We start from the raw sequence: 14,868 nt of genomic DNA on the forward strand, positions 1-14,868 counted from the left end.
AGATACCAATCCGTTTCCAAATAACACTGGTGATATGCTAAGAAGTGTACTATCGATTGCACCGAATCATTTTCTAATTAGTCTTTTGTCTTTACCCACAAAGCACGCCTTATTTGATCGGTTCATTAGGTTATTTATTTGAAGACCAAGGCTAGTTTAGGAAACAAAAATTCTCTTCACCATATCCACGCATTCTCTTCAATAAGCCATTATCAGTGGGGGACGGGAGGGGCGACTCAGATCGAGCAGAGAGAGAGAGAGAGAGAAAGTCTTTGAAGGAAAGCAAAGAAGCAGAGAGAATCAATCAACTCAAGAAGCAGAGAATTGAATAGTTCAATTGATCAGAGAAAGAAAATCGATGGATAGAGAACCAGAGGAGCTTCAATTCCTGGGATTGTTTGGAATCTACAAGGAATCCTTCAAGATTATCTTCTCATGGCGAAAAATCTTCAACAAGATCACCCTTGCACTTGTCCTCCCACTTACCTTCATCTTCCTAGCTCACATGCAAATCTCTGCGCTGATCTTCTCCAAAATCATCCACAACGAAGACGCCTTAGACTACACTCGCTCAGATACGGCTGCCTACAATCGCCTTAGCGATCGAATTTCGTCGGAATGGGTCGCTTTCTGGCTCTTCAAGGCGGCTTACCTCGTCTTCCTTCTCATCTTCTCCCTTCTCTCCACTTCTGCTGTCGTGTACACTATCGCTTCCATCTACACAGCTAAAGAATTGACCTTCAAGAAGGTGATGACCGTTGTCCCCAGGGTCTGGAAACGCCTCATGGTCACCTTCCTATGGAGTTTCCTCATCGTTTTCATTTACAATGTTGTTGCTGTGGTTTTCTTAGTACTTGCCCTAATCACCGTCAATCCTGGAACCATCGGCGGGACAACACTTTTAATCGTTCTTGTCGTCCTCTACTTCAGTGGGGTTGTTTATATCAGTATTGTGTGGCACTTGGCTTCGGTGATATCTGTTTTAGAAGATTTCAAGGGAATTAAGGCCATGAGAAAGAGCAAGGCCTTGATTAAGGGGAAGATGTGGATTGCGTGTGCGATCTTCGTTAAGCTGATGATCGTATTTATATTGATAGAATTTGCGTTTGAGAAGATGGTGGTTCATGGGGAGAAATTGGGGATTTGGAGTAGAGTTTTCTCTGGGATAGTTTGCTTCTTGTTATTGATGCAGTTGTTTCTGTTCGGGCTGGTTGTTCAGTCTGTGTTTTACTTCGTCTGCAAGTCTTATCATCATGAGAGCATCGATAAGTCTCTCTTGGCAGATCATCTCGAGGTTTATGTCGGAGAGTATGTTCCTCTCAGGGGTAAGGATATTCAATTGGAGCAATTTGAGGTGTAAAAGTTTTCTTTTTCTTTTTGATTTGATATCTTACTTTGTATACATATAAAGCTGGCTCTAAAATCATTCTATCAGATTATATATACTCTATCTCTCTCTTCATCTTCTGAATTAACAATGTCCATAAAAAAAATATATCTTCTGAATTAACAAGGTTGGTATCATAGCAATTTTTTTGGGGCTGTTCTGGTAAGGAGTTGCCCACTAAAAACAAAGTAACGGTTCACAAATAGTATGTTTGTTGATATGATGGCTATAGAAGCACAAATAGTATGTTTGTTGATATGATGGCTATAGAAGTCTTAGTTTTCAAGGTGGGGGTGGGGGTGGGATCGTATTCTAGTTGTATAGCACTTGCACCAGGGGGGCCAAGGAGAGTGCATGCACGGCATCAACATAGATGCAACGCAAGACAGTATTTTCGCACACTCATCATGTTTGGATGCTAGAGCAACACAATCAAGTAGTGTTCTTTTTCTAGAAAATAAAGTTTTAGTTTTGTGTTTCCATAAAAAAAAAGGTCTTAGTTTTGTGGGAGGAATCTTCTACGCCACATGGGGGAGGGATCTTCTCCGTTACACCAATAATGGCACACGGGGAATTGTTACATTTACATGGAACCCCTATGGTCAGGTTAAGAGAGAGAGAGAGAGAGAGAATAAAAGAAAAACCATATATCAATAGTGGTGCGCCTGCGGTAAATCAGCTCGACCATCGGGAGAGAGTGGTTGTAGATCAATAGCAAGAAAAGGTTGGTCATAGATCACCATTTATGAATAATATTTTTATTTGCATGACAAGTACTTGTTCATATGTAGTTTCTCTTTACATATTTATTCGTATGATAGGTACTTATTCCGTTATTCGTACGTAGTTTCTCTTTACATCTGAATGTCTAGGGATAGAGAGGTCATTTCAAGTGATGAGGAGATAGATAGAGATGAGAGATTGTTTCTTGGTAATTGGAGAAAGAGGAAAGAAGTTTGGTTTGTTGCCTCTTAATTCACACCAAGTGGAAAAATAAGAGTCATAAGTGTAGGCTATGTTAGGTCTAAAGCCTATTATGGAAACCCCAGAGCCAATTCCGCCCCAAGTCTAAGAGTATTGCCTGTTTGGACAACAACATCTCCACATTGGCTTGTGATATATCTCGGATTTGGATTGGTGTATGACACTAATCAATGGTCGATCCCATTTACATGAGATAAGGCTGAGTTGAGTTACGTTGTGTATAATACTATCCATGGTTATCATCTATCATATGTGAATAAAAAATGGCCATGGATGTTGTGGTCACTGTACACTTTAGGGAGGAAGACATCGAGGACAAACCATAGAATATGAGTTCCTCAAAATCCTGCATGATTACATTTTCAGAAGAATAGATAGGCCTTATTGGACAACATTCCTTGGAAGAGCCATGATAGGGAGAGGGTTCTTCATTTCATAGGCCAACTTCAACCCCTTACTCAAGTCAATTGACTTCTTAGCTTGTCAAATGAAAGTTTGTGGTATCGCCAATGAGATCATCTGGATAGGATGGTGATATTGTACAAAAAACGTGAACCTATAACGGCGCAGAAAATAATAGAAATTGTGAACAAACAATCACACAATACACATGAAGATTTACGTGATTCGACAAGATTTCCTAAATCCATGGTGAGATGAGATCTGCTTTACTATCAATGGAGAATGAGGTTACAACCGCTTATCCTCACACCTCTAAGATTGATTACAGAGAAAAAACCCTCGTTAAAAAGATATAGCAAAACCTACAACCTCTTAACGACCCTTCAGAACCAGCCCACTTATGTAACCGAGGGAATACAAGACATTGTACCTCCAACATGATATACCGCACAAATAAGATACAAATTAATAACATTTTTTTTGTAACACAAAGACTATGTTGGATTTCAAAGCATAGCTGGGTTCGGTGGGATCAGTTGCTGGATATAACGAAGCTCCAAACTTCAACAGCATTGGTAGTAACTATGTTGGATTTCAACTCCCCCATACTGGAATGCAGTTTGGGTCGAATCAAATGGCCATCAGTAGTGTGAGAGCATCAAATGATACCTATTTAGTACTACCGTCACTACAACAAGAACAAAATGGCTTTGGAGTTGGGAGGAGATGAAGTCTACAACCAAGTTGATTTGTTTAAAGATGTCTCTTCTCTTGCAGGTCCGGGTTCAACACCAACTAAAGCCATAATGTACCCACTCGGTTAGTGGTGTCATCGTGTCTGTACCATGCAAATTCATTTCCTGTAATTAATTGAACAACAGTAAAACATCAATAAAGAGAAAAAGAGATGGGCCTGGGCTCAATTGCTTCCTACCCATTATTTCAAAGGGGTGGGGGGGGAAGAGAGAGAGAGAGACAACGGGTGCTAGTTTGTGTTATATCGATGGTGTGCCCAACTTTTTCCCTTAAGTTAATATTATAAAATCATTAATTTTTTTTGGGACTCTCCATTATCCATGCCCCCCAGGAAGTCAAGGGATCGACTCTCCTGAATAGCATATTTTTCCAAAAAGGCACCCCTCTCTACCTTCCTCCACCCCCGGGAGGCTAGGGGAGAGAAGATTTAATGGGATAAGGAAATCAGCCTACAATGCTGACCCCATGGGCAGCCCGGCAGCGGCTCCTCTACAGCACAACGGAGAGTGCTACAGAGGATCCGCTCCCGCTGCCACGCCATCTAGGACGGGTTCTACTAACGTTCATTAGGGCGATCCATAGGGGGAACAGAGCACATTAGAATCTCTCGCAGGAATTGCACTAACATACACATCCAGTAAGTTTCTTGGTAAACTACGCATCCAGTAAGTAATTGCTAAGAAAAAGGGGGACCAACTTGATAAGTAAAGTTGAGAAATGTCGGACCGGGACCAACCCGACCTACCTTAGTCCATCCAGCGATGTCAGAATCGTCTCAGCATTCTCTGCATAGATGGGCATCAACGGGATGCTCAGAATTCTTCTTCGTCGTCTCTTTCTCCTCCAGGTGTGAGAGCATCCCTAACCCATCCATCACAGTCCCTCTCTCCACCCAATGATGCAGACTGAGTCTGGATGAGCTGCCAATGTAAGAAATTTTTGTGAAAGGTGAAAAGTTTGTACAAGTATTATTATTTTTAAGAATCACAAGAAGGGATAAATTTAGTTTTCGCAACCACCAGGATTGAAGTTGAAAACATTCGTTTAAGATCCAACTATTCAAAATGGAAGCTGATTGGATGGAATAATTACATGCTCCATATCAACAGAATAAATGCTACCATATTACTTTTTTCTCTCAATCAATAATTTATACATATGTGCATAAATAAATTAAAAAAGAAAAAATTATTATAGGAAGGTAAGTCTAATGATATACTCACTCTAGAACTTGGTAAATCGTTGATCCAATGTAACTTGACTCCATCACCTTTACATGCTTTTGGAACTCTATCTGGTGATACGGTAGCATCGGTTGTCTCAATGCCAATTTTCACTTCCCTAACTGAATCAGGAAAAAAAAAAGAGGGAAAAACAAACCAGCAAATTCAATAATATTTATATAACTCCTAGTTTAAAAAGAATACATTTTCTTAAACAAATACATCCACAGGTAAACACAAACACATATAAAAGGGGAGAGAGCGAGGTACCAATATCCTGCATACGTTGCTTTTACTAACTACCTAAATATTTCAAACATAGATTCCACATAGTATTCGAGTGAATTTGAATAGAAAAACTATCGATTTGTTGATGGTGGCAATAGTTCTTTAAGGAGGCATAGAGACTGAAAGTGGTTTAGGCTATTGAATATGATAAGTAAACTATCTAGCATGACCACCTTTACATAGAAGTAGTAGAAAGTGGTCAAAAACTCTAATTCTCACATAATTACAATTCTAACCTCATCAACAGTCAGGGACCATCAAATTATACCAATTATGGTTACAACTTGATGGAGAACCCCACATTTGCCAGGTAGGTAGATCCAGAGAGTCTCCTTCAACACTAACCAGACATATGATGGGTTCATCATGCCCGCATCCGTTAGGCCCTTGTCACTGACACGAGTTCTAGCTAGCCCTTCTTGAACCTTGGCTTGCACGTCTGGGTTTAACACCGACTCGGCCATAACCCACTGGTTTAGTAGTACCACTATGTCAGCACCTCAGAAGATCATTTTCTGTTATCAATTGAACAACAATAAAGACATCAATAGATAGAACAATAGGATGGGCCAAGGCTCGTCAATAATCTGGTTCTTATGTGTTTCCAAGCAAGCCCGCATGAGGATGGGTCTAGGCAGCTGCCAATGTGGAAACTTTGTGAAAGGAGAAAAAAAAGTTTGGCACTATTATTTCTAAGGGGTTTGTCTAGTTGTAGCCTACTTAGGTGACAAAAAAAGTCTTAAATTATTTTCAATAGCCTAAAATGCTTATAATAACAAAGAAATGATTGGCCAAAAAAAAAATCTAAAATGAAATTTCAAAACTTAATGAGAGGGTCCCACTTTAAAACAAAATGTCATGTAATTAGGACATGAAAGGAATTAAAAATTCATGAAAACCCTTTTCAGGACATGAAGTCATTCACAACTCATTGATTCCTATAGTTTTTTTGCTCTCCTCATTATTAAATGCCCTTCTCCCTTTCCTCCTTCAAGTCTAGTAACAGACAAGTCTCGATCGGAGATGAAGGAAATTATGCTTGCCATGGTTAACATGGGGCTACAAGGACGCTGGTGGTAGTAGTCTGCAGGAGCAGTGGGAGGGCAGGGGTGGTGGTGGGAGTAGTCTGCAGAAGCGGTGGGAGGGAGGGGCGGTTATGAGTTGCAGAGTGCGGAGTGGGGAAATGAAAGGCTAGACAGATGAGATGAGAGAGACTGGGAGAGTTGGGGACTTGGGGGGGGGGGGGGCAGGGAAGGGTAGTTGCAGGGGATAGGGTAGGACTGGGCAGAGGTGGGAATGGGTTGGGGAAACACAGAGAGGGTGGGGAGGCAAGAGAACAAAGATGGGGGTAGGGCAAGCTGAGTTTGTAGGACTAATGCTGGTAATGGTGAGATTGGTGGCCATCGCACCATATGTGGCCTTGATTAGAGTGATTTATTTAACTGTTCTCTCAGCCTCCATTAGAAAATGCCAATGGAGCTTAAATGGCACCAGTGATGAGCTTGTCAATACCAATGGCAACGGCCGGTGAGTTCTATATTAGCCCTCATCAAACCCTTGACCGAGACTATAGATGCAGCAGCAACGAGCAAACTTGAGCTTTGGTTTCTTGGTTTGGCGATGAGGAACGCATTAGTTTACCAATATACCCCTTATATATAATAAATTAATAATTTGGGCTTTCAACTGGTAAAATCTAAATGACACATCTACCCTTATGTTCAACTAAGATTCTATCATAGAACAGGGACATTCAAAGGATTACAAATTAGGTTACATTTAGATGGACCCATTTCTAAGAATCACAAGAAGAAATAATTTTAGTATGGGTAAATTACACGCCATCCCTTAATTTTCAAACGAAACTCAGATCACCCCCTGATTTTTGAAAAAACTCAAATCACCCTCTGAACACTGCTTTTACCCACTCTGCAACCACCAAGTTTCGTCTATACGCTTTTGGATAGATGTGTAAGATTTTGCATTAATGCCACACTCAAAGCATAATTTGTTCCCCTTACGCTACTAGATCCACCCTTCTTTACACATCTTGGATCCTTCAACTTCTTCCTAAAATTTGTCAATGTATCAATCATCTCACCCCAATCCTTATCTTCAACAATTGAATATTCTGCCACAACATGAACCGTTTCAACCTCGCCCCCGCTTAATACAGTTACAGAAACAGGAGATGTACGGTGTTCCACACCACCTAGTAGCAATCCCCCAGATCCTGTTGTTGAATTCACCATATCAGACTTCTATGAAAAAACTTCACTTGAATTGGCTTCCATAATCTTGGATCAGGGCAATGTCCCAATCGTAGCTGGAGACTAACACATACATTGAGGCACTAGACTTCAGAATAATGTATGCTTCTTGTATTCTATTGTTGCATGCGTCACTACCTGTCCTTAAGAAGTTTGTTTATGAGCGAGTAGAAGATAGATTAGTTGATGAAGACAGTAGTTTAGGATCCAACTATTCAAAATGGAAGCTGATTGGATGGAATAGAAATTACATGCTCCATATTAGCACAAGAAATGTTACCACATTACTTTTTGTCTCTCAAAATCTATAATTTATATATATATGTACAAAAGAATAGGCCAAATATTCTCTGTGCCGGGGGCACAAGCTGAGCCCAGACACATGGGGGTGGGTGAAATGACCATCCTATCCCCATTGAATGGCAGGCCCATGTGTCTGGGTGCAGGTTGCGCTGCGGCATAGAGAACATCAGCCATTATAGGAAGGTAAGTCTAATGTTTACTCACTCTAAAATTTGGTAAATCGTTGATCCAATATAACTTATATAACTTGCCACCATCACTTTTATATGCTTTTGGAACTCTACCTGTTGGTGCGGTAGTATTTGTTGTCTTAATTTTAATTGTTCGTTCTCTAATTGAACTAGGAAAAAAAAAACCAACCACGTTAGTAATATTCCTTGCTACTCATCATATAAAAAGAAAATATTTTCTTAAACAAGTACATCCCTCTTATAGACAAAACACAAGTAAACACAAACACACATACATGAGAGAGAGAGAGAGAGAGGTACCAATATCCCACATTTCAGACTTAGATTTAACAAGTATATGGGTGTACTTGGTAGCAAAAACTATCCACATCACTTGTTGATGATAATCGATAGAAAGGGGTAACCAACTAACCAATATGATGGGTTCTTCAGTCCATAGCACGTCAAAATCTTTTGAAATCTTACCTAACCATTTTTTGGAAAAATATAATTTATTTTTATCGATATTTAAGATCTAGGGCAAGATTTTAATTTATGCAAACTTACTTGGCAGATTTTGGAAAAATACAAATTTTATTCGTTGACTTCAAGATCTGAGGAACGTTGTTCTTCAACACCCACAATATTTACAAAACAGCAAACCACCTTATCTATTTTGGCTATTAAAGCTGATCGGTAAACCCTTTAGTATAAGCACCCTTAATATGTAAGCAAGTAGAAAGTGGTAACTAGCTAACCAATACGGTAGTTTCTTCAATCCATATCTTGTCAAAAAAAACTTTTGAAATCTTACTTGATCGTTTTTTTGAAAAAATATGATTTATTTTTGTCGATATTTAAGAAAAGCAGCGTGCAAGAATATACTGAGGAGTTTCATCACCTACGAAAGATTTTTTGGAATCCTACCTGGTATATTTTGAAAAAATACAATATTTCATAAACAGCCAAACCCACCTTATATTTTTTTGACAAAATTATTTATATTCACCAACATTAAATCCGAGGAAACTGGTAAACAACTAACCAATATGCTGCTTTCTTCTATCCATATGCTATCAAAATATTTTGAAATCTTACCTAGCCATATTTTGGCAAAATATGATTACTTTTTGTCGTTAAGATCTAAAGAATGATTTTTGGAATCTTACCTAGTAGTTTTTGGAAAATTAAAAAATAAAAATCTTACATGGTAACTAGCTAACCAATATGTTGGTTTCTTCAATCCATATATTGTCAAAAAAATCTTTTGAAATCTTGCCTGGTCGGTTTTTTGGAAAAAATAGGATTTATTTTTTTCGATATTTAAGACATGAGGAAAGATTTTTTGTAATCTTACCCAGCAGATTTTGAAAAAATACAATATTTCATAAAACAACTAAACCCACCTTATTAAAATTATTTATATTTGTTAACATTAAATTCGAGGAAAGTGATAAATAGCTAACCAATGTGCTACTTTCTTCAATCCATATGACATAATGACATATGCTCTCAAAATCTTTTGAAATCTTACCTAGCCATATTTTGGCAAAATATGATTATTTTTTATGCTAAGATCTAAAGAACGATTTTTAGAATCTTATCTGGCAATTTTTGGAAAAAAAAATATTTATTCATTCAATTTAAGATTGGAGGAATGTTGTTCTTCAGTACCCATGATATTTCATAAATCAACCGAACTCACCTTACCTTTTTTGGAAAAAATATTATTAATCAGATATTAGATCCAAGGTATTGCTTTGTGGATTGACTTCGATGGGAACAAATTGTAGAGAGTTATAGCAATGGTAGCGATGCTAAGTAAGAAAAGAAAGTGTGGTTTGGTGAATGAAAAAGAAACTTTAAGTAAAGGAGTTTTGAGTAAATAAAAGAAGATAAAAGTTTTATTGAAGATCAACGATCCATATAGACTTTCCCTTTACCATTACTCCTACTACTCTTACTCAGAAGTTATCGGATGATTAAACTTAGGGCAAATTTCACGGACACACCAAGCTCGACCACCCATCTCTCCAAGACAAGTGGGGATACCTTCTCAGATCCAACAATTTACAGAAGCACTGTTGGCACCTTGCAATATTTGACCTTGACCAGGCCAGATATATCTTATTCAGTAAACAAGGTTTGTCAATACATGCATTCCCCAACATGCATTCCCCAACAACGGAGCATTGGATTGCAGTCAAATGCATACTGCGTCATATAAAGGACACACTAGATCTTGGTATTTGTTTACGTGTATCCTCATCATTACAACTCAGTGCGTATACAGATGCGGATTGGGCTAGTTGTTCTGATGATCGTCGCTCTACCAGCAGCTACTACATATATCTGGGGGATAACCTTGTCTCTTGGAGTTCCAAGAAGCAACACACCGTTGCGAGATCGTCTACTGAGTCTGAGTACAAAGCTTTGGCCAACGCTTCAGCTGAACTAATATGGGTGCAACAACTATTACTAGATCTTGGTGTCTCAAGTCCAGTTCCGATATTATACTGCGACAACATTGGAGCAACATATCTAGCGGCAAATCCGTTATTTCATGCCAGAACAAAGCATATATAGATAGATTACCACTTTGTTCGTGAACAGGTAGCAGCCAAGACTCTCTCTGTATGCTTTATTCCAAGTCAAGATCAGATTGCAGATATTATGACCAAAGGTTTGCCAGGGCCACGATTTCATGCTCTACGTGCCAAGCTCACAGTCGTGGCCTGACCGCTTCGCTTGAGGGGGCGTATTAAGGATAAAGAAGAAGTTTCAAATTTAAATTCAAAATCCATCAACGGATTACATGTTGATAGGGTCAAGAGTTATCCCATGCAAAACTCCAACGACCTATGCTCTTCCTACTTCTTCTCTTTAGCACCTTGTATATAGGAATCTTGATCTCACTCAAACTCTATCTCTCTTTGTAAATTCAAATTCAAAATACAAAGTGTAAACGGCTCTCACATGTAATATAAAAACACATGCACACCGTAGATGATTGAACACGGTGAAACAATTATCTTCAAAGGCTTCTTATCCTGGGTTTATCTCTTAGCTCTTTAACCTATCGTCTTATCTCTTTAACCTATCTATTATCTCTTTACAACTCCAATACTCCCAAATGGCTCAAAACCTGATTTCTCTACTGTAATCCCTAATATCGCCATTAAATCGACTATTCTCAACTCGTGCTGTACTAATGGCGTCGAACGACCAACACCTCCAGAGCTCTGCTTTGTGAAGAAGCTCGTTCGTGCACTAATACCGACTGAGAAATCAACTCTCAGTTCCACGAAAGAAGAAGAAGAAACAGAGAAGGAAGAGTAGCTAAAGGAGTGGCGGAGAAGCCTCCAGTCAAATTTTCTTACGCAGCAACCGAGTTAAATCGCCCGCTGACTCACTTCTACACAAGCTCCGAGGAATCGTAATGGCCGCGCTTCCCACATGAGAAACACTTGCCCTTGAAACCACCCTCGACAAAGGGTTTGTCGTCGATGGAACCAATCTCTGTGATACATTTGCGGAACAGAGGGTATAGCGAGTGAGGGTTGCAGAACCGAGGGCATGGATGGGGTGGGGTTGCATGGGGTGTAGGTCTGGGTGGCAATTGCAGTGGTAGATTATTGCGGAGGTTGGGGTTCGCAAAGGGGGCTGGTGGTTGTATAGGTGGTAGTGGTGGTGACGGAAGAGAGTCTCAGTTGAAAACGACAAGAAGAAGAGGAAGAAGAAGAATACACAATAGGTGGGTCCCCCTTATTTGATTAAAAAAAAGGTTAATAGGGAAGATGATGGAATTATAAGAGTTTTTTTATTAAATTACTAAGGGGGTAAAATGGACATTTTAACTTTGGTTGCTAGCTGTGCTTAACGTCAGGGGGAAGGTTGTCATTTTGACCAAGTTTGGCAAGTCCGTGACATATTGAATACTTAGAGGGAGTGTCCGTGAAATTTGGCCCTTAAATGTATAGAACTTGACTGGGTCCAAGTCGGATTTTCATTTTTTTTAAGTGCGGTGTACGGATTTTACTCCTCTCCATTTCCCAATCTGTGATTTCTTGTAATTTTTCCCCTGAGAGTACGACACATGGCACAAACAAATCTAACAGTCTGTATTTAAATACCGACTTTTAACTCCTAACTAACCCCAGTTACACCAACTCCTAGGTTAACCCAGGTTGGTGTAACCCAACCTAACCTCTAACCCATGGTTTAACCCAACTTTTTATTCTTTTATTTATTACTTTATTCATTTCTCGTCTTTTTCTCTCTCTTTTTTTAATCTTCTTGTTTCTTTCTTCTTCCATACTTTCTGCAACCTTACCAACCTCGACTCCAACCCCCCTCTCTCTCTCCAACAAACCCCGACCCTAGCCCCTGGTGCTCAACCTCCTTTTTCCGCTATCCCTGTATCCAGACCCCAGACCCCAGACCCCAACCCCTGGCGCTCCAACCCCTTTTTCTACTATCCTTGCACCCAAACCACCACCCCCTTCAGCAACCCCGCCCCACTCACTGCTATTCCGGTGAGAGAACGTTGATGGCTTTGCTGGGCTCATCAGAGAAATACATAAATATTGATGCTTGGAAGAGGGTATATAATATAAGAGGGGAAGCACCATCATCAGATACATGATTTTATTATTATTATTTTTTTGGTTTTGGGGTGTAGTGTTCACCGTGATGATTGGGGCTCAAGAACAGGGTGTGGTTTGAATCTCTTACCAAGAGGCATTCATTGCTCCGCTTTGAAATGATGTTGGTGCTCCAGATGCTTCTTGCGAGAAACACGTATATCAGATGCGGTGGCCCACCTAGAAGAGTTTCCCTATTCTCCCATATATAACCGACGATACCAAAAGAAATAGATCCTCAGAATTGTGACAAGTTTCAAAATTCAAAGTTAAATTTAACTCTCTTAATCAATTCATTTCAACTCAACTCAACAAATGGCATCCATGCGTTCATTACCTCAACTATGCCTCCATTACTTTGTAGTGATACAATTACAAAACATCACCAATCGAAAAAATCTAGCTACCTTAATCTTTCTCCAAAAGCTTTGCAAACATGGATGCTTGGAAGAGGGGCATAGAATGTAACAGGGGAAACACTACCATCATAGATACATAGCAACCTAACTCAATCAATAACAAACAAGGAGAGCACAGTGTTCGCTATGATGATTGGGGGCTCAAGAACAAGGTCTGCGGTTACAAAAAAATTAATGGTGTGCCCTGTAATTTTAGTGTTATAATTGTTTGATCGTAATTAAGTATTTATTCCCTTTAGTCAATTTTCATCTCTCTTGTGACTCTGTTGTGTTGTTCGAGATCCATTACCCTCGATTCCGTGGTTCAAGCAGTACTAAACTTCGCATCCCTTTGTCTACTTGTTAGTTGGTTGCTTCTTCATGGAAAACTCTGAAAGGAACAGCAGAGAGAAGCAACTTTACCATTTGCTCAATCACGGATCAACTAGATCATTCCGCAGAGGGATGGAGTAGAAGGAGATTGAAGTGTGTGGGGTGGGATGCGGAAGGGGTTTGGTGTCGGGTTGGTTGCAGAAAGGGTGGAGCAACTTTATCATTTGCTCTCATCTCTGGCAACGGCGAACAAAGGCACAAGTTTAAAAATCTGAAATCCCCCAATCTGAAGAATCATTTTCAAAAAGTTGGGTTAAACTATGGGTTAGGGTTGGGTTGGGTTACACCAACCCGGGTTAGTGTAACCAGGGTTAGTTAGGATTTAAAAGTTGACATTTAAATACAGACCGTTGGATTTGGTTGTGCCACATGTCGCATTTCTCAGAGGGGAAATAACAAGAAATTACAGATTGTGAAATGGAGAGGAGTAAAATCCGCGGTGTACTGCCCAATGTCTGAAGAATCCAACTGTAAAAACATAGGCAATGACATCTTTTTATTCTTTCTAGTGTTCGGTGGATGAGGCACTTGAGAGGATAAATTTCCAGGTCAAAGGCATATAAAGATCTAACTACATTCCATACGTCTAGATGATTCATAGGTGAAGAAACATCAAAATTCAATGTTCCACTGCACCACAAGATTACTTCTTAATGATCCTATTCCTATACCACCTTAAACTACTCTGCTTTATAGAGCGTTGTGTTTAGTATGCATTCTTGGAACGCATTCTAGGTCAATTTGCATTCTCGGACAATAAAAACACAGAGTTTTATGATTCGAAAATGAAAAATTGACTTAGAATGCATTACAAGAATGCATACCAAACAATGCCGGCCGGGCTCCCTACTCCTACTGTATGTCTGTATCTCTTTTTTTTGATAAAATCTCCAACTGTATCTCACTGGCGCCAGACTCATACCTTCAATTTACCCAGCCTTTTCACTAATTCACACGGTAAAGGTAAAGTAGTTAAAACTCCAAAGAAGCAAGAAACACAAAGCGTGACAGCGACTAAGCACTTCGTCAACAACAATTCTTTTAAATTCGGAGGGTTGGAAAAACAAAGCCTCTTACGCTTGGCATCTTACACCTGAAGTAAACGACATATAATTATCCATCCAATGGGGGAAGAACCGTCAAAGTCGTCAGAGTCAGAAGAACCTAACACCTCGGCGGTTATTTCCAACGATACAGCAGTAATGGCGGTGGTGCCTTCACAGGAATCTGCCACGAAACCTTCTTGGTTTACGCCGAAGAGGTACTCTTTCTTCTTACTATCTTTATGGTGATTAACAAAATTTCTGTTTGTTGGAAGCAGTAGAAACCCTAGCTACTAAACTCGGGCGTTTTTTTTTCTTTCTTGTTTTAATCCATTAATTGTGGAAAACAAAACCCGATTAATTTGGATGGGATACAATGATGTTTCACATGCGTTTGTAGTTTTAGAGATTTAAAGGATTTGCTCTTTACGGTTGAAGAGAATGATACTGTTTGAGGTTAGAATTCTTTTACCTGGATGGATAGATGGAGCAGGATGGCTAGGGTTCTTTGAGCTCGCTGAACTGTATGGTTTGATTAAAGTGATGAAGGCTACCCATACAATGGGCTAGATTACGATCATTAAAACTTTTGGGGCTAACAGTGGGGC

The 14,868-nt window shown here is 39.6% G+C and overlaps 2 protein-coding genes across 3 annotated transcripts in view; both read left to right on the plus strand.

Moving 5' to 3' along the window:
• Positions 1-358: 358 nt before the first annotated feature.
• LOC122662819 lies at positions 359-1,360 on the plus strand. The gene has a single exon (XM_043858531.1). It carries the CDS (start codon positions 359-361, stop codon positions 1,358-1,360), a length of 1,002 nt encoding a protein of 333 aa, XP_043714466.1.
• Positions 1,361-14,319: 12,959 nt separating this feature from the next.
• The window catches only part of LOC122662051 (probable sphingolipid transporter spinster homolog 2), a 96,461-nt gene continuing 95,912 nt past the window's right edge, over positions 14,320-14,868 (plus strand). Inside the window, exon 1 of one of the 2 annotated variants that reach the window (XM_043857607.1) lies at positions 14,320-14,478. In XM_043857607.1, the coding sequence (XP_043713542.1) occupies positions 14,342-14,478 (137 nt within the window). In that variant the 5' untranslated portion in view covers positions 14,320-14,341. The remainder of the gene's footprint in view (positions 14,479-14,868) is intronic. The other variant, XM_043857606.1, reaches the window with a different exon arrangement.

The sequence above is a fragment of the Telopea speciosissima genome, chromosome 5 (genome assembly GCF_018873765.1).
Source record: "Telopea speciosissima isolate NSW1024214 ecotype Mountain lineage chromosome 5, Tspe_v1, whole genome shotgun sequence".
Classification (NCBI taxonomy): domain Eukaryota; kingdom Viridiplantae; phylum Streptophyta; class Magnoliopsida; order Proteales; family Proteaceae; genus Telopea; species Telopea speciosissima.

Coding starts and splice junctions, on each gene's coding strand:
- LOC122662819 (XM_043858531.1), top strand. CDS start 359: ATGGATAGAGAACCAGAGGAGCTTCAATTCCTGGGATTGTTTGGAATC.